The sequence below is a fragment of the Macaca nemestrina genome, chromosome 7 (genome assembly GCF_043159975.1).
Source record: "Macaca nemestrina isolate mMacNem1 chromosome 7, mMacNem.hap1, whole genome shotgun sequence".
Taxonomy (NCBI): domain Eukaryota; kingdom Metazoa; phylum Chordata; class Mammalia; order Primates; family Cercopithecidae; genus Macaca; species Macaca nemestrina.
The window spans coordinates 83,784,002-83,802,800 of record NC_092131.1 but is presented as its reverse complement, the minus strand read 5'-3'; the positions used below and the strand labels follow the sequence as shown (position 1 = coordinate 83,802,800).

Genomic DNA, 18,799 nt, shown 5'->3' with positions numbered 1-18,799 from the left:
AAGAAGAAAAGAAAATTTATAAATGAATGATGAGAGAATGGTGTTAGTGCTGAACCAGCTTCATTGTACTGGAAAAATTATAGACCTAGGTTTGTGTCTATATTTGCTACCTATGGCAGGCTGTTTCCTGGAGCCTCGGTTTCCCCATCTGTAAAACACAGGGTTAACAATTCCTAATTTATGAGATGGTTCAAGGATTACATGAAATAATCTGTTTGAAGAGGCCAGTATGGCTTGGGATGGAATAGCATTCATCACATGTAGCTAACATTACTCTTCTTGCTGCCCTGGGAACTCTTGCTGTTCTCTCCCCTTAGGGTCAGAGACCTTCTTAACCCAGGTCAAGCTTCGTGACTTTAGACCTTTGCTTTTTGCTGCCTTTCTCACCTGCCCAGGGTTCTGCTCAGCACTGGCTGGCATATGGGTAGGGGTGGGGACCATCCTTCCTGGGAACTCCCCAGCTCATGTGCATACCATTGTTCATTCAGTATTTATAGGACACCTACTATATGCCAGGCTCCGCCTAGGTGTGGGATGACTAACAGGTAACAGGAGTGACACGGTCTCTGCCTCTTTGCAGCCTACAGTCAGGTGAGGGAGACAGACAATCCAACAAACAAATACAGTTCAGGGTGGTAAGGGAAACAATGTGGCTCAGGAGCCCATGGTGCAGGGGCCTGGGGCCTTCAGCCCACATGACAGTCAGAGAGGTCTTGCCTGAGCCCCTTCGTCAAAAGTAATAAATTGTTTGCAGCACAGGTCAGCAATGGAAAGGGTCAGCACTCTAAAAGTGGAAGGCTGACTGGAAAGGTGGCTTGGCAAAATCCTATTATTTTTTACTCTAGATGACTTTAAGCAAGAATCAGATTTTACTCACACTGACTTCTAAGTCCTCTGACAGTGAGGTTTTTCTTCTTTGCTGTTCAACAATCTACCATGTCTGAACAGAAGTTTGAGATTCCTCCTATTTTTGGAGGGGTGAATTAAGGAGTTTTGTCCATAGTAAAGAACCACGGATACTCTAGGCAACCAGTCAGTGCTTCTCTGGTTTACACCAACACAATTATTCCTTCTTATTTGGGCCCTGGCAGGAGGGCTTCCCTAAGTCTCTAACAGAGAAATTACAAAGTTGCCAGTATCCAGACAATCCCATGACATAAGCAAACAATAAAAATAAAGAATATCCCTATCTCGTGCCCTTGTTAAAACTTACATAAACTATCTGGTGAGGTTGGGACCACCTAAGACTTGCAATACCATGCTTTCCTAGCAACTATTTACTAAGTCCGTGCGTTCATGAATGAAAGTGAACACACTTGGAAGACAAAATCCTTGTAACAGGTAAATGGCTACAATAAATCAAAAATCCTACCTGCTTTTAAAAGATTGTCCAAGAATCCCTGGGACAGGCCCAAGTTTTAACTTGTTTACTAAGTCATCTGGTAACAGTAACTTACATATACTGAGTACTTGCTTTGTGTTGGGTACTGTTCTAAATGCTTTCCAACCCTGTGGGGTGCCTACAATTAATATCTCCATTTTATAGATGAAGAAAATGAGGCGTGGAGAGGTGAAGTAACTCACTGAAAGTCATGTACAGCCACTGAGAGGCTGGATTTGAGCACTGACCCCTGTGCTGACCATCTTTTTCTTTTCTTTTTCTTTCTTTCTTTCTTTTTTTTTTTTGCCACAGAGTTTTGCTCGTATTGCCCAGGCTGGAGTGCAATGGTGCAATCTCGGCTCACTGCAACCTCCACCTCCTGGGTTCAAGCGATTCTCATGCCTCAGCCTCCTGTATAGCTGGGATTATAGGCGCCCGCCACCATGCCTGGCTAATTTTTGTACTTTTAGTAGAGACGGGGTTTCACCATGTTGGCCAGGCTGGTCTCGCACTCCTGACCTCAGGTGATCCACCTGCCTCGGTCTCCCAAAGTGCTGAGATTACAGGCATGAGCCACTGTGCCCGGCCTCTGTGCTTACCATCTTAACCACTATACTACTGCCTCTGACACAAGTACATTCATTTTGTTGTTAGAATTAGTCTCCCCTCACTTAATTTATGGTCTCTCCATCTGTTATTAATGCACTACATAGTGTCCGCTAAGATGCCTCCATTAAAGTTTGGTTCTCAGTAAGATGATTCATAAACTAAAACGGATTTACCTCCGTTGAGTCCAAGATCTATTCTCTTGGTCCTGATAAGTTTTGACTGAAACGCTGTACTCTCTTTTTCCAAAGAGGGCCGTTTCCCCTCAGCTAATAAGTGGCACTATTTCTTAGGTCTGTACATTCTTGTAGATGGTGAAAAATGAAGTAGTGGAGATTCTGGGAGATGAATTGTGAGGGATCTTGAAAACCATGGTAAGAAATATGGATTTCATTCTGAGGCCCACCTGGAGCCCCCAAAGGGCCTTAGGCAGTGAGGTTTATTTACACAGATCACTAAGGCAACCGCAGTCTGGAGAATTGAAGGGAAAAACCAGAGACCACAGGACCAGTTAAGAGGTTTTCATAGAAATCTAGCTAAAAGATTGTTAGTTTGAGCCAGGGCAGATGGAAAGAAATGAATGGAACCGATGGATGTGAGTGACTAGATATGAGGGTTATGGGAAAGGGAAGAATTAAGGATAATGGCCATTTTTGGTTTGGGCAACAGGGAAGTTCCATTTACAGATATAGAAAACAAGGGCAAGAGAACAGATTTAGGGCGGAAAGACTATAATTTCAGGTTTCAGCATGTAGACTTGAAAGTGGAATATTCAATGTATGAGTCTGAGTTTTAGAAAGGGCGATCCTGGATAGAGACAACATTGTCAGCATATGGATGGTCATTTGTGCCTTTGAGAGGGTCTTAGGACCAAAGAATGCTAGGGCAGAACCTTGACGAAAATCAACACTTAAGAGACGCAGGGCACAGGAAGAGAGGTGGAGGAAAACCAGGGAGCGCACAGTCAGGGAAGTCAGGGCAGAGAGTGCTTTTAGAAGGAGGGCATAGTCAGCAGGGTCAAGTTAGGGAGAGTCTGAGTGACAGGAGGACTAGGAAGTGTTCACCAGCTTCAGTAACACGGAAGTTATGAGCCATGGCTGAGGGCAGTTCAGGTGGAGCAGTGGAGGCCATAGTTCACTGGTGATTACGAGGTGTAATGGAGAGTGTAGGCATTTGTACTACGATATTTTGCTTTAAAGAGGAGATGAGCTGACGCTAACTACCTGCAGGAATAGATAGAGCTGAGGATAGCTATATCTGTATCTACAACTACTCCATGCCTATCTTCTCTTTTAGATTTAAGAGACTTGAGCTCTTAAACTTTAAAGCTGCTGAAGGGAAGGAGTGAGTAGAAAGGAGAGTGATAGATGGCAGGATGTCTGCAGGAAACTGGATCCAAGACTGGTGGATAAGGATAGCAGCCTTGACAGGAGGAAGAACTCGTCTCCCATCAAGACAGACAGGAGGAAGCAGAGATGGGGAGGAAGGTGAGTTTATAAGTGTGGTGGTGGGCAGGGTCCTGCTTGGAGTTTCTGTGTGCTCAGTGAGGTGGAAGGTGAGGCTGTCTGCCGCTGACCATGGGCCATAGGAGCAGAACCGGTGGGGCAAAAGGCTTAAAGAGTGAACAGAAGTCGGCAGTGGATTCTGGGGAAGATGAGGGGCAGCAGGCAAAGGAAACCAGTAAAGAGTCAGAGGACTGAGGATTACAGGATTGAGGACCAGATGTGGCTGGAGGCCATGGATTTAGATCCACACTGAATCCTTCATCAGTGGGACTTCTCTGTAGGAATCAGCTGCCAGGCCATGGGCATAGGGAAGGTGAACAGTTGGAGTCTGCTGTTAGGATCCTTAAAGTCTGAGGAGCTTTTGGTACCTGAAGAGGATCACTCACCATCACCTGTGCTTTATTTATTGTTTAATCTATTCACAAACCTACTGAAGGAAAAATGGTCTAAATATTTGAACACAATTTCTATAACCAGCAAATCAAAATCTCTACATTTAACAAGTAAAATTATTTAAACATTGATTAAAAACAATCAAATCCTCCTAAATATTTCAATTGAATCACGAATACATCAGTTTCTCTAAAAGCTTCATTTTGATAAAGGACACACACCATTATAAAGATTATAAAGTTTATGACACCTATACTTAAATCCACTATAAAAATGGGCTGTAGACCTGAGAGATATTATTTCAGCTCAGGCCAATTTTTGAATTTAGATATCTAAAATTAAAATATATCTCAATGTAGATCAAGTTTTGGATTATTAATTAATGAATTTTTGGTTGGGACCTGGGAATTGGTTCACCTTCTAAAATGATTAAAATCTGAACTGATATTTATCTTGTACACATCATGGGAAATTTTCAAGCCCATACATTTTCCATGCAGTGGTATTGTAGCTAGATGCCTTTTCTCTACATGATGCCATCTTTAAGTTTAGTGACTCTGATATGCAGATGTCCCTAAAGATGTCTATGTCTATGTCTTAGTCTTATGTCTTAATCCCTGGAACCTATGAATATGTTATGTTACATGGCAAAACAAACTTCAAATATGCAATTCAGGTTGTGGACCTTAAAATAGGGAGATTATCCTGGCTTATCTGGGTGGGCCCAATCTAATCACATGAGTCCTTTAACTCAGAGAACTTTCTCCACTGAAGTCAGAGAGAGATGGTAGAAAGGTAGGCCTGAGAGATTCAAAGCGTGAGAAGCACTTGGCTTGCCATTGTCGGCTTGAGAATGGAGGGGGCCAGGACCTAAGTCCTACAACCATAAGGAACTGAACTTTAAATGAGTTTAGAAGTGAATTCCTCCCCTCCAGTAAGGAAGGCCGCCCTGCTTATACTTTGCTTTTGACCTTGTGAAACCCTGAGCAGAGAAGCCAGTCACGTTTTGTTGGACTTCTGACCAACAGAGACTGTGAGATAATAAATAGTTGCTTTAAGCCACCAAGTTGGTAGTACTTTGTGGCCGGATGTGGTAGCTCACACCTGTAATTGGATCACGTGAGGCCAGGAGTTTGAGACCAGCCTGGACAACATGGCGAAACCCCATCTTTACTGAAAATACAAAAAATTAGCTGGGCCTGGTGGCGCACAACTGTAATCCCAGCTACTCGGGAGGCTGAGGCATGAGAATTGCTTGAACCCGGGAGGCGGAGGTTGCAGTGAGCTGAAATTGCGCCCCTGCACTCCGGCCTGGTCGAAGGAGCATGACTGTCTCAAAAAACGACAACAAAAAACAACTTTCAGTTGTCTTCCCTGATAGCTAATCTCCCCTTCTTCTTTATTATAAAACTCCCAACTTCTAGCTGGACATGGCTGCCTGGAATAAACCCTATAGCTCCTAGCCTCTCTCCCTGGCTTGGTGAGCCCAGGCGACTAAATTCTACTGAGACACAATCAGACATATTGGTGCACTTTTCAGAAAGCTTCTTTCAAGGAAAGAGATGTGCTGTTTCTTCCTTCCTCCTTCCTGTTAGGCTGATGTAATGGCTGGAGCTCAGGGAGCCGTCTTGGGTCATGAGGTGGCAAGCTAAGGATGGTAGAACAGCAAGACAGGAGACTGGGCTTTCAAATGATCATAAGGCTGCCATCCATCCCTGGACCCTTATTTACAGATTCTTCTATGTGAGACAGAAATGAATTCCTATTTTGTTTAAGCTATTCTTATTTTGGGTTTTACTGTTACAGCCAAACCTACTCTTAATTATTTTGCCTAATTAATATCTCATTATAATAAGTGGGGTAATACAGAGGATCCATTTTCCAGGAGATGAACAATCAAGCCTGAGCAGTGAACAGTTGTCTTGGACATTTGACTAATCCATTGTCTTATAACACACCATTGGACTGTTTTTCTTCTTAGTTGCAAAATATGCCCAAATAGTTCCATCAGTATCTTTCATTCTTGGCACAGTGCCAGATCTTCCTGGAATTACTCACAGTTCTCTGTACTCACCCCTCCCTACTTACACAGATAAAGAAAAACAAACGTACCTTGCAAATAGACAAAATGTCTACTATATTTATGTTCTACTTATCGCGACTCACTAAAAATAGCCTATTACGTTCACTCTTTTTCACTTAGTATATTAACTACCTTTTGGCACACTTTATAGTGACTTCTTTCTTTTTGAATATCATTATAGATGCATGGATTTTAAAAAATTCACCTTGTTCCAATTAGCTATATTATTTTCCTTTTGATAATCAAATTGTCAAAGCATGTTAAGTGGGAGCCTCTTTAAATTGATTCCTTTGCCTTTCAGCTTTACTTTATACATTTAAAAAGTATCTTTGCTTTCTGTCATCAACAACATTTTCTGGGCCTGGAGTTACTTAAGGTGTGCAGCTATTCTTCAAGGAACCTGAGGTTTTTTTTTTTTTTTTTAATGGTGACTGATATTTGAAGCAAAGATCCAGTTTCTAAGAATGGATGTCAGATTGTTCCTGATGTTGTTTTTAGTGTTAGTGACAGTTCAAAAAGTTATTTATTTTTAGAACCACAAATTCACCTTGGTATTTCCTATTTAACTCAAACATTATTCAACTTTTAAAATGTAACTTTAGTATACAGTTTAATATTTATTTTCCAGGCCGGGCGCGGTGGCTCAAGCCTGTAATCCCAGCACTTTGGGAGGCCGAGACGGGCGGATCACGAGGTCAGGAGATCGAGACCATCCTGGCTAACACAGTGAAACCCCGTCTCTACTAAAAAAATACAAAAAACTAGCCGGGCGCGGTGGCGGGCGCCTGTAGTCCCAGCTACTCGGGAGGCTGAGGCAGGAGAATGGCGGGAACCCGGGAGGCGGAGCTTGCAGTGAGCTGAGATCCGGCCACTGCACTCCAGCCTGGGCGGCAGAGCGAGACTCCGTCTCAAAAAAAAAAAAAATAAATTTATTTTCCTCTGCAACATACCTACTTGTACCTGTAACACCCGATCCAAACTCCAGAGGCATCTTCTCTTTAATGATCCTGTAGTGTCTCACTGACCACCATTCTCTAGTTGTTTTATTGATAGATTCATCCAGGCTGGGCCAATGGGACAGCAGGATAAGAAAGAGAGAGGGAGGGTTTAGCATACTGGCAGGAGAGGGTCTGAAGGAATGAATCATGGAATCCCAGGTAATAGGAGGCCTAAGGAGGAGAATAAGACAGCACAGATCAGGAGAAAGAGAGATGGTGTAGATAGGCTGGAACAGGTACAGTGAAGATAACTCAGTGAGAGAGCTGGGAGGAGGGAGGCAGCAGTCAGAATGTGGAGGGACGGATGTTCAAACTTCAAAGGTGGAGCAGTTTCAGGAGGTGGCCAAACAAGAGGATGTATGGTTATCGATGTTTTCCATGGTACACCTCCAGCTCTGTATACCTGCTCTCAGCTCTGCTCTCAGCCAGAGCAAACACACTCACCCTAGTCTCAGGTGGGGAGGTAAGGGCCAGAGTCTATCTGGGATCTGGCATAGAAGGACAGCCAGGATTGCTGTCTGCTGGCTGCTCTGCTATACATGCAGAATGTGTACCATGTTCAGACTAGACAATACACCCTCCTTCCTTCCTCACCAGCTACAGACTCCAGGCCCTTCCCACACTTCTGCCTGTGACTGAGCTTTCCACCCTAGCCCATACGGTGCTGGTTCAGCTTCTGACGGTGCTGGCTGAGATCTGTGATGCTGGCATTCCTCACAGGAAGAAGCCTGCAGGGTATGCTGAGGCTTGTCCATCTGGGCTCCTGTGGGGGCCTGTGAGGCTCACCTGTGCCACCTGTTCCTGAACAGCATTGAGCAGGAAGCTGGGGTGGGGGAACAGGAGGAGCAGAGGCTGCAAAGTAGTGCAGATCTTCCTTCTTGCCAAACCTTGCCCTGATTCTAGGGCTGCAGGCAGGAACAGATGCAGCAGGTGGCTGGGAGGGGAACTGGTGGTGGGTGGGTGGAAAGACCAGGTCTGGAGATGCCACAGCTCTACTCTTTTCTTAAACTTGGGTGTTTGGCACAGGGTCCCATGCAAGGAGGTGGGATATGGGCAGCCAGAGGGGAGTCTCTCTCCTGCCTCTGCTGTTTCTGGGGCAAGGAGGGCAGAAGAAAGTCGTCAGGGGCTGGATTCTTGTGCTTGAAAGGCTTGGGTCCTCAGAGAGGGAAGATGAGGAAGCCAGAGAAACTTGAGTATTTCCAGCCACCCAGTAGATTTCCCCGACGCAGGCGCAGAGACACTCGGTCCCCGGGGTCCAAGGGCAGTAGCACAGAGCTGGTGGCTGCCTCCCGGGTCACATCAGGGTCATTGGCAAAGGCTGAGATGACAGGCCACGTGTTCAGCATCAGGCTCACCTGGGGAGGGGAGCCCAGTTAGCCTCCATTCCCCAGTCCTTAGCTGAGGACCCCCACTTTCCCAGGGGCTTCCTCTTGGGAAGCTGGGTCTTAATGGGCTCTCCTGGGAGGGCTGAGGGGTGGCCAGCATTGGACTCTGCACATCCTCCACACTCAATGCAAGGCAGGCCCATTCCTCCCCTGGTCCTGGCTTCCAGGACACAGGTCAGTGGAGGGTCCACCTGGAGGTCAGCTGGGCTCCACTTCTTCCCCCTCCCTCCCCTCCTGAGCCAGGGATGGGGACCAGTGCTGAGGTCACCTGGACAGTCTGGCGGTTGTACACTTTCACCACATGGAACCGGAAGCTGTAGACACCCCGGACAGGGGCTACGAAGGAGCCGGAGGCCCGGTCAAAGCCACCGCCCTCATTCACCAGGACCTGGGGGAAGCAGAGCCTGCTGAGTGGGGCTCAGGAAATGCCCATGGCTCAGGGGTACCATGGGGACTGGGCAGGGGCAGTGAGTAATGAATAGAAGGAGTGGCAAGTAGGAGTTAATAGGCATGAACAGATTCAAAAGAAATGGTGAGAAGGGGCAAGGAGGGGCTGCGTATGGGTGGAGGGAGGGGAAATCATTGGTGGGGTGGAGCAGCAACAGGCCAGATTAGGGAAAGATGTAGGAAGCTGTTTTCTTAAAGCCTCAGGGACAGCAAAGTGGGCTTGGACAGTTGCTTCCAGGTCCTTGCAGGGTCCTTCCAGGTCCCATGGACAGGGGTAGGGGGATTACCTGGTCGAAGTAGATGGCCCCACTGGTGCCATTGCCGGTTTCCCCTGCTGGCTCATGGTGGTGGCTTCGGACTGCAGCAAATGCCACTCGCCCAGGGGGCGCCTCTCCCAGGGCTGCTCCTCCGGGCCCCCCTGCGGCAGCTCGCCCAGGCTCACAGACCACAAGGCACTCCCCCTCCAGCAGGACGGGCTCTGACCCCTCCTGGGCCCACCCGGCCCCCAGGGCCAGAAGCACCAGAGCCAAGGGAAGCCCGGGACTGTGTAGGGGACCTGGTAGCCAGTGTGGCTTGGCTCCCAACATGGCTGAGGGGCTCTGCAACCCACAAGTGCCCCTGTCTTTTGCTCCTCTTCTGTTTCCGCTCCTCTCTCTGGACTCTCACCGCCAGCACCCTGATCGTCTGCCCTCTCTAGGCTCGCTACACCCCCTCTCCATACCTGTGTCCCGGCTCCGTCCTGCCTCCCACTCTTACTCCTGCTGTCACTGCAGTTCCCTCCTCCTTGGCAGAGCATGCAGTGACAGCAGTTGGGCTTTGGGAGAGAGAGGAGGGATGAAGCCGCCCGCCCGCTGGACGGGAGGGCTGCAGCCAGAGCTTCAGGGCAGCCCTGCTGGACGGGACTGCACTGAAGGCTGGACCTGGGGGGATGGAGAACACGGTATGTGTGTGTGTGAGGGGTGTGAGAGAATGTGTGAGTGTGTGCATATGCCAGAGGCAGCCCCCTTAACCCCCTCCTCCTATTCCTCCTCTCTTCAAAATCCCCCACAAATCAACAGCCCTTCTTCGTGGCATCTTTCCATTTGTTGGAAGAAAGGGGTACTCCACCCGGGGTACCCCCTCCCTCGCCTCCGCCACGATTGCTTTGGTGGAAAGTGCTTGGGCCTAGAGCACCAGTGGAGCCAGTCACGCTGCCTCTTTGGTTGGCCACATCTTTATTCGCGGGAAACAACTTTCAACGCATGGTTTCACTTTCCGAGAAATAACTGCGCAGAATGCGCGAGGACCCCGAGGGCGGGGAGACAGAGTGGAGAAGCGCGAGGAGCGAGCCCTGGAGCCGCCGAGGGGACTAGGCCGAGCGGGCCCGTCGGGGCCGCTGGGCGCGGCGGCGGGGTTGGGAGGAGGGCGCGCAGCCGGGAGGAGCTGGGCTGACTCCGCCCCAGGCCAGGAAGTGACTCAAGAAACAGTTTGCGTGCGATGTGGACAAGAGAGGTCCCCGTTGGGTGAGGAACCCGGGAAGGACCGCCCAGATTCGGGCCCCCTGCCCTTGTCCCCTGGGCTAGGGGCGCGGGCAAGGCGGGGGCCCCCGGCGGGCGCTGAGAGGACCCGAGGCCGGCGCGGGCGGCGGAGGCGGTAGGCGCGCCCCTCCCCCGCGCCCGGGAGAGGGGAGAGGGGCTATGGTGCGGAGTAGGCCTGGCCCGGGGTGGCTGTCCCAGTCCGCGGTGGGCGGGCCCGGCCCGGCCCGGCCCCTGGGCCCTGGGCGGTGCTCGTGGCGTGACGGAGAGGGGCAGCGGACGGCTGGGGGAGGGGTGGGAGTGGCTTGAACCTTGGAAATGGCAGACCAGGGCCCCCAGAGGACAGCCTAGTTCAAACCCCTGCTGAGGATTCGTCTTTAAGAAGCTGCAGAGTCCCCCAGGAGACTCCTTCTGGCCTCCAGGCCGAGAGCTGAAGCCCCCCACCCTTCTTGCTCAGGACTGTGGTCTTCGTTTTCCAAAGCCCAGACGCCCACCCTCGGTAGACAGCCTTGTTTACCGGGACTTCCTCTCCGGAAAGGCCTGCATGACATACTCCCTACCTCCAGTGGACTCAGATGCTTGTCACCTACTGGGGCTGTTTACCAGAGCCTTAACTAGGTGCGACCTGTTGATAGCTGGTGTAGTCCCACAAACCAGGATTTGGATTGAGGGTGCAGTGAGGCTCTGAGCTGCCTTCTTCCCTTCCAGGGCTGGGGGCAGCAGCCATGCCTACCTGGGAGGCCCGCCCCGCGTCCCCAGACCGCTTTGCGGTGTCTGCGGAGGCTGAGAACAAGGTTCGGGAACAGCAGCCTCATGTGGAGCGCATCTTCAGCGTGGGGGTGAGTGTCCTTCCGAAGGACTGTCCGGACAACCCCCACATCTGGCTGCAGCTGGAGGGCCCTAAGGAAAACGCCAGCAGAGCCAAGGTGAACTTCTTCTCTCCCCCATCCCTCCAGGCACCAAGGACGCTTTCCCCCGGGGCGGAGGAGAGCAGGGAAGAGGAGGGGCCTGGGGAGGATCTCGACTTCTTGGTTGTCTCACTGGCAACCTCAGTGCCCCTGAGTTTTGAGGGACTTTCCAACTCTGTATTTGTTTTCAGTTTCAGCTTAATTTCTTCTGTGATAGCCCAGGCTCGCAAAAATCATTCTGTGCTCTTTGGTAGAGTAGAGAGATCTGGCTGAACAAGTTGGCCCCACCAAGGAATGCACTGTGAGGTGGGAGGCTGGGCCTCATTGCTTCCTTTGGGATTAGGCTGGGGTTCCAGGATGGCTCAGTTTTGTGATAGAAGTCTCAGTTTCCTTATTTCTAAAATGGGAATAACATCATGTGGATACTTCAGACATCCTGGAGCTCAGGAGCGAGCAAGGAGCCAGGAGAGGTGACCCAGGCCAGTTAGGATTCCAGCAGTTTACTTTTCCTGACCTTCCCTTCCTCCCAACCAGGAGTACCTGAAGGGCCTCTGCAGCCCAGAACTGCAGGATGAAATCCATTACCCGCCCAAACTGCACTGCATCTTTCTGGGAGCCCAGGGCTTCTTCCTTGACTGTCTGGCCTGGAGCACATCAGCCCATCTGGTGCCCAGGGCGCCCGGCACACTGATGATCAGTGGCCTGACTGAGGCTTTTGTCATGGCTCAGAGCCGGGTAGAAGAGCTGACAGAGCGGCTGAGCTGGGACTTCACGCCAGGACCATCTTCCGGAGCCTCTCAGTGTACTGGAGTGCTGCGAGACTTCTCTGCCCTGCTGCAGTCGCCGGGGGATGCCCATAGAGAGGCTCTGCTGCAGTTGCCCCTGGCTGTCCAGGAGGAGCTGCTGAGTCTGGTGCAGGAGGCGTCCAGTGGGCAGGGGCCAGGAGCGCTGGCTTCTTGGGAGGGGCGGAGCTCAGGCTTGCTCCGTGCTCAGTGCCAAGAAGAGAGAGCTCCCCCTAGTGACGGCAGGGAGTCCCTGGACACTGGATCTGTGGGACCCAGAGATTCCAGGGGAGCAAGGGGAGACAATTATGCTGTGGAAAAGGAGGGAGGGAAACAGGGTGGTCCCAGGGAGATGGATTTGGGGTGGAAGGAATTGCCTGGGGAAGAGGCCTGGGAGAGAGAAGTGGCCCTCAGGCCACAGTCAGTGGGTGGAGGGTTAAGGGAGTCAGCACCCCTGAAAGGGAAGGCCCTGGGGAAGGAGGAGGTAACTCAAGGAGGAGGAGGGGTCTGTGTCCACCGTGAGCCTCCCGGTGCCCATGGCTCCTGTCACAGGGCAGCTCAGTCCCGAGGAGCCTCCCTCCTCCAGCGGCTCCACAATGGGAATGCCTCTCCTCCAAGGGTGCCCAGCCCTCCGCCTGCACCAGAACCCCCATGGCACTGTGGAGACCGGGGTGACTGGGGAGACCGGGGAGATGGTGGGGACAGGGGAGACAAGCAGCAGGGCATGGCACGGGGTCGGGGGCCTCAATGGAAACGAGGTGCCCGAGGGGGCAACTTGGTGACTGGCACACAGCGTTTCAAGGAGGCCCTGCAGGATCCTTTCACACTGTGCCTTGCCAATGTGCCTGGCCAGCCAGACCTCCGCCATATTGTCATTGACGGCAGCAACGTGGCCATGGTGTGAGTACCTGGTGGGGCTGAGGGCCTAGGGGAGGGAGGATATGTCCTGAGGGGCTGGCATTGTAGCCAGGGTGCCAAGCCCCTCCTCTGGCCGACCCCCTCCCACTGCAGGCATGGCCTTCAGCACTACTTCTCCAGCCGGGGCATTGCCATTGCTGTGCAGTACTTCTGGGACCGTGGCCACCGTGACATAACTGTCTTTGTGCCTCAGTGGCGCTTCAGTAAGGATTCCAAAGTCAGAGGTGAGTTGGGCCTGGTCTTCAGTGTCCCAGGGTAGGCTCTGTTTCCACCTTGAGGAGAACCCTATTATGTTCTTTTTTAATAGAGAGTCACTTCCTGCAAAAGCTGTATTCCCTCAGCCTGCTCTCCCTCACACCCTCACGAGTCATGGATGGCAAGAGGATCTCCTCCTATGATGACAGGTACTTGCTCCTCTCCTGGCCCCAGGCTTGATATTCAAGGAGCCGTGTGGAAGATTGAGGGAGAGAGAAAAGCTCCTGGTGGTTTACACTGTTTCCAAGCCTTGGTGGTGGGTAAGGGCCAGTTACTCCTCTGTGTGCCTTATGATCGGATAGGTAAACCTGCCTTGCAGGTGTGATGAGACGAACTGTAGACAACCATGTTTGCCTATTCATCATTCATCAAACAAAATGATACCTCATATTTGTATAGTGCCTTACTGTCTAGAAAATACTGGTTTAGTGGAAAGGTGGGAAAGCTGGTTACATAAATAGCTGACACGATGTCTTCTTATAACCTGAATTTCCAAACATGCAGAGAAACTTCCCTAACATTCTGGAAAAACCAGAGTAAAGATCAAAATAACAAGTAAAATGAAGAAACAACCCACGAATAATAGGACTGTACAAAACATGGTATAATAGAAAGATCACTGGATTTAGAATTGGAAGATCTGAATTTGAGCCTCATGTAGCACTACTCATTGACTTTGACCGTGCAACTTTTCTTAGTGAATTAACCTCTTTGTCTCAGGGTCCTCCTCCATTCATTTACCCTCCTTGTGAATATACGAAAAAGATGAGGTATGTGCTTGCCTTGCTTAAGGTGCTGGGCAAGAGTACAGTGACATTCCTTCGTAACTTTGCACAGACCTACTCAAGTGTAGCAGTGGGTATATCTCCAATCTACAGTTGTGGAGACAGAGCGTCAGAATGGTTACCTGTCTTAGCAAAGGGAAATTAGACCTCAAAGCTGCCAGATGGTTTTAATGAAAATACAAGGCACACTTCTACCATAGTCTGCATAGGTGGTATGAGAAATGAGCAGATTTTAGAGAGCCAAGTTAAAAAATTTACAAGTTCTTTATTCTCTAGGGCATTATTCAGTTTTTAAAAATTAGTTTCCAAACCATAGTGATATATACTTTGTCTTTTCAAACACTTACCTTCTATTCCTTAACAAGTAAATGGTATTCTACCCAAAAGCAGTTTACTTTCTCCCATGTTATTCTATTTATGTCTAGATTTCACAGATTACCCAAGATATGGAACCTTCTTTCCACACCTGCATTGAAACAGAATTGAAACTGAAGATTGAGTTCGTTTTAATGAATGTTAAAGGCATGTGTCTGCCCAGTTGTGTGGGACCTGGTTGGCAGATAACATAATATAAATTGGGAATTTGCCCAATAACAGTGAATAAACACAGTGGTGCACAGCATAGGCATACTGAATGAATGTTGCTGAACAACATACTGTGTAATGCGATCATAGTAAAATATGCTTAACTGGAAAATACCGTTTGCATACCATAAGTGTACCATATACTTTTTGTTTTTGTTTTTTTGAGACAGAGCCTTACTCTGTCCGCATACTGGAGTGCAGTGGCATGATCTCGGCTCACTGCAACCTCCGCCTCCTGGGTTCAAGTGATTCCCCTACCTCAGCCTCCGAGTAGCTGGGACTTCAGGTGCATGCCACTATGCCTGGCTAATTTTTAGCATTTTAGTAGAGACGGGGTTTCACCATGTTGGCCAGGGTGGTCTTGATTTCCTGACCTCATGATCCGCCCACGTCAGCCTCCCAAAGTGCTGGGATTACAGGCGTGAGCCACCAAGTCCGGCCAAGTGTACCATAGACATTTGTATGTCATTCTCTGAATTTGTTTCCCAGACAGAAGCTCAGAGCCTGATATCTGTCACATCTAATCCTGACTCCCAGTTCCCCCTATACCACACTATCTTTCAAATACTGACTGCTCACTTAGTACTAGGTGCATGGCCTGCAGGAGGAGGTGGGAACACTGGGAACAAGATCTGATTCTTGACTAGAGAGCTGAAAGAAACCATAAACCAAACACTACAGGAATGCATCCTCCTGGCTGGGGTTTTGTGGGAAAGGAGAGATTTGTGAGTTTTTGTGTTGAGAAGACTGGGATGGTTGGGATCTCTTGGTTTCTAAATCTGTTAAAAAGACCACCACCCACCACCTCATGAGTCCTATCCTGTCTTGTGGAATCAGAATTACTGAAGTGGAGCCCAGGCATTTTTAAAAAAAGTTCCCTTGGTGATTGTTTTCCTTAGCAAGTCTTGGGAAGTGCCTTCCAGATAGAGGAAATAGTTGGAGAAATATGGAAGTCAGCATAAGACATATGTGGAGAGCAGAGTGTAATCTGATTATTGATTTTAGCTGGAGTTGGGAGTGGATTAGGGAATATTGGGAGAGAGAAGGCTGTAAGGGTGATTTGAGCTGGCCTGTAGAAGGCCTTAGCTGCCAGGCCTGGGTGTGTAGACTTTATTTGGTAAATAAAGGGCAAGTGTGGAAGAGTTTTGTGTAGGGGATAAGCATGCTTTCTTGTGGCAGGGCAGGGGAGACTTGAGGGTGGGTGAGTGGTCAGAGGTGGGGACCCCCTTGTTGGGAAGTGATGCATGATCTCAGTTGCAGTATTTGAATTACTAGGGTGCTAATGGTGGTCCTGGGAAGGAAGGGAGCAGAGCACAAAGGCTTTTCAAAGGAAGGGCATGTTGGATTTGCGAGGGATTGGTTGGGCAGGGTGGAAGACAGTCAGAGCTAGATCTTACTGTTCACTAATGTGGCACAAAGTGTTGGGTAAAGGACTATGGTGAGCAGATAGGATACTACTGGGAGACCACCTTGGATTCATCTTTGTTTCCTCTCTAGCCCATGGCACTTATATCTAGTCAGTTGCCTGTAGCTGGGTCAAGTGAGGTAGGGGGCCAGATCTCCATCATCAGAAGTGACTCATGGGAGTCAGTAAAACTTCTGGGGTTGGGGCCTTGGAGAGTCTCAAATGGTTGCTGTGGTTTTTCCTTTTATTTTTATAGATTTGGGGGATACCAGTACAGTTTTGCTACATGGATATAATGCATAGTGGTGAAGTCTAGGCTTTTAATGTAACCATGATCCAAATAGTGAACATTGTACCCAGTAGGTAATTTTTCAACCCTCTCTTGGTTGCTGTGGTTTTGGAGACAGGTTCATGGTGAAGCTGGCTGAAGAGACAGATGGGATAATTGTCTCCAATGACCAGTTCCGGGACCTGGCGGAGGAGTCTGAGAAGTGGATGGCAATCATCAGAGAACGGTGAGGGAGCCCTCCTGCTGAGAATTGGGCACAGATGCAGATGTTTTTCTAAAGCCAGCTCTGCTCTGGCCATGGGGTGAAAACTCTGGGAAGCAGGTGAAGTTTTCTTGAAGGATGGAGCCAGCAGCTTCTGGTGATACTGGTCTCAGTCGTCTGGGAGGTGGGCCAGGGCCCCCTCTGTGACCACATATCTTTCGCCATCCAGCCTGCTGCCCTTTACCTTTGTGGGAAACCTCTTCATGGTACCTGATGACCCACTGGGACGAAACGGCCCCACCCTGGATGAATTTCTGAAGAAGCCAGCCAGGTAATCCTTCCCTTAGACTACTTGCGGGCAGCCCCCACCCCTGGCCCTCTCTCAGCAGGCCCAGAGACTTGGGTGGAAGTGTGATCTCAGTTTGGGCAAAATTAAGTGTAATCTTAATTTTGCAGTGGTTTGAGTTGCCTTGGCCTTTATAAGCTTCCCAGGGGATCCTGACATAGAACCTCCTTGCTGGTAGGGAAACACCTGCTTCCTGTTTCTCTTAATCAGCATGTTTGATGGAGTTATTTGGAAAACGGTTGCTTATACTGAGATCCAGTTGTATTCAGCTTGCCTTCTACTGACCATTACATAAGTGATTCATTTAGGACTAGAACTAGATCATAATAGTGGCAGAGTTCACCCTGGTTCCAAAAGAACGGCCCAGCTCCCCTTCAGAAGTGGGTTGATACTGCCACTCAGTGGTCAGCTTCAGGAACTTCAGGGTTTCTCCCCCAAAGCCAAGAATAGGCAGGACAATTAAGAGAGGGGTAGCCCACTAAGATCTAATTTCCCCCCAGGATGCTCATCAGCTCTTTTTGGTCTGTTTCTTCCTAGGACACAAGGGTCTTCTAAGGCTCAGCATCCTTCCAGGGGCTTTGCAGAACATGGTAAACAGCAGCACGGGAGAGAAGAGGAAAAAGGTAGTGGTGGCATTCGGAAGACCCGGGAAACAGAGCGGCTCCGGCGGCAGCTGCTGGAGGTGTTTTGGGGTCAGGATCACAAGGTGGACTTCATCCTGCAGCGGGAGCCATACTGCCGGGACATTAACCAACTGTCTGAGGCCCTGCTCAGTCTTAACTTTTGAGCCTCACCTGCTTGAGTGGTTGCCGCCCCGTCAGCTCCAGCCGCCTCCAGCTCAGCCCTTTCTGTGAGAGTCCCTCTGCTGCTCACACTCTGATCCAGAGGCACCCTGAGTTGATGCTTTGGATCAGGGAAGCCACTTTGGGACAGGTCCATAAAGTGACCTGATCTTACCGAGTGAGGACCTCAGCCAGCTCTCAAGAGGTTCTGCTCAGCCTTAACTTCTCAACTTTGCCTTAGCACAGGGTTTCTGTAGGGAGTAGGGGCTGCTGGAGAGGATTAGTTCTGGACACTGAGACTGTTGGCTCCACCTCCAAGCTGAGCTGGGGTGGAGGGCAGGGTGGGCGGGAACTGACAGGAAGTTAAGCTGTTCCTCTCTCTGGCTGCTGCTGTGGATGGCCAGAGGACAGGATACTCCCTGGCTGAGCTCCTGGGAGTGTGGAAGGAGATGCTGGGCCCTGGAAGGGCCACAGCGTTATGTGGATGGGGCCACGATAGAATGGAGTGAGCTAGTGAAGAAGGCAGAGGGAGACTTGGCTTCTGGTCTCAGCTATGCCTGTTTGTGTCCTTGATTGAGTTGCTTGGGCTTTACTTCCGCCTACAAATCAGTGGTAAAAATACCTGTTGGGAGGAGAAATGAGAACATAGAGGAAAGCTTCTTGGAGAAAAGGTGCTTGGACCAAGTCTCAGGTGTGTCTGCCTGTGGCTGCACAGGCTCTCTAACCAAAACCTCACTTTCAGAGAGATGTGGGTCCTTTGTATTCAGGGTCCACACCCTAGATTTTAACACTGCATTCTCACTATAACATGCCCTATAATGGCTGCATCCCTTTTGAGCAACCTCCAAAATCCACATTTATACAATAGGTAAATTAGGGATGACTGCATTATCAGAATACTCTCAGGGTTCCTATAAATGGCAGCTCTCCTGTTGTATTCAAGTGTTTGTTTACAGACTAACAAATTTGTTGGCAAATCCCTGGTTAGATGCACTTGCTGGTGTTGAGATGAACACGTCGATTTTTCACCAAATCGATGAAGCCATGCTCTGCAATGACAATATTAATGTGATCCAACCCTAACATTTTCTCTATGGAAGATATATGTTGCATAAAGTGAGGCACACTTCTGCTTTATGTATGTGTGTATGGGGATGGGAAGACTTAACGGAAGTTGAACCAGTTGGTTCTAGATGAACCAATTATCTGGAAAATGAAATAACCAGAGTT

General features: G+C 49.5%; 2 protein-coding genes across 9 annotated transcripts; one reads left to right on the top strand and one right to left on the bottom strand.

Annotated features, from left to right (window-relative positions):
• Positions 1 to 3,086: 3,086 nt before the first annotated feature.
• Positions 3,087 to 18,706, top strand: LOC105477878 (KH and NYN domain containing). 8 transcript variants are annotated; one of them, XM_011734758.3, is made up of 8 exons: positions 3,087 to 3,474; positions 11,021 to 11,238; positions 11,755 to 12,902; positions 13,014 to 13,144; positions 13,228 to 13,324; positions 16,358 to 16,465; positions 16,671 to 16,772; positions 17,325 to 18,706. In XM_011734758.3, the coding sequence occupies exons 1-8, from the start codon at positions 3,363 to 3,365 to the stop codon at positions 17,572 to 17,574; spliced, it is 2,166 nt and encodes a 721-aa protein (XP_011733060.1). In that variant the 5' UTR covers positions 3,087 to 3,362; the 3' UTR covers positions 17,575 to 18,706. The 8 variants fall into 8 exon arrangements, with proteins under 8 accessions (XP_011733060.1, XP_011733059.2, XP_070956488.1 ...); XM_011734757.3 differs by lacking the exon at positions 3,087 to 3,474 and adding an exon at positions 9,384 to 9,738; XM_011734763.3 differs by lacking the exon at positions 3,087 to 3,474 and adding an exon at positions 10,232 to 10,300.
• On the bottom strand, positions 6,990 to 9,385 carry LOC105477879 (cerebellin 3 precursor). Its single transcript, XM_011734766.3, has 3 exons — positions 9,086 to 9,385; positions 8,620 to 8,739; positions 6,990 to 8,321 (listed from the first exon to the last, which is right to left on the bottom strand). Exons 1-3 carry the CDS (start codon positions 9,383 to 9,385, stop codon positions 8,124 to 8,126), a joined length of 618 nt encoding a protein of 205 aa, XP_011733068.2. The 3' UTR covers positions 6,990 to 8,123.
• Positions 18,707 to 18,799: the final 93 nt, after the last annotated feature.

What these genes read in the sequence shown, in the direction of transcription:
- LOC105477878 (XM_011734757.3), top strand. Translation starts at nt 9,384, where the DNA reads ATGGCTGAGGGGCTCTGCAACCCACAAGTGCCCCTGTCTTTTGCTCCT. An exon ending in CTGGGGGGATGGAGAACACG is followed by an intron (nt 9,739 to 11,020) that starts GTATGTGTGTGT and finishes CTTCCCTTCCAG; the next exon opens with GGCTGGGGGCAGCAGCCATG. An exon ending in GGCAGCAACGTGGCCATGGT is followed by an intron (nt 12,903 to 13,013) that starts GTGAGTACCTGG and finishes CTCCCACTGCAG; the next exon opens with GCATGGCCTTCAGCACTACT.
- LOC105477879 (XM_011734766.3), bottom strand. Translation starts at nt 9,385, where the DNA reads ATGTTGGGAGCCAAGCCACACTGGCTACCAGGTCCCCTACACAGTCCC. An exon ending in GGGCCATCTACTTCGACCAG is followed by an intron (nt 8,740 to 9,085) that starts GTAATCCCCCTA and finishes TGCTTCCCCCAG; the next exon opens with GTCCTGGTGAATGAGGGCGG. An exon ending in ACAACCGCCAGACTGTCCAG is followed by an intron (nt 8,322 to 8,619) that starts GTGACCTCAGCA and finishes TCCCCTCCCCAG; the next exon opens with GTGAGCCTGATGCTGAACAC.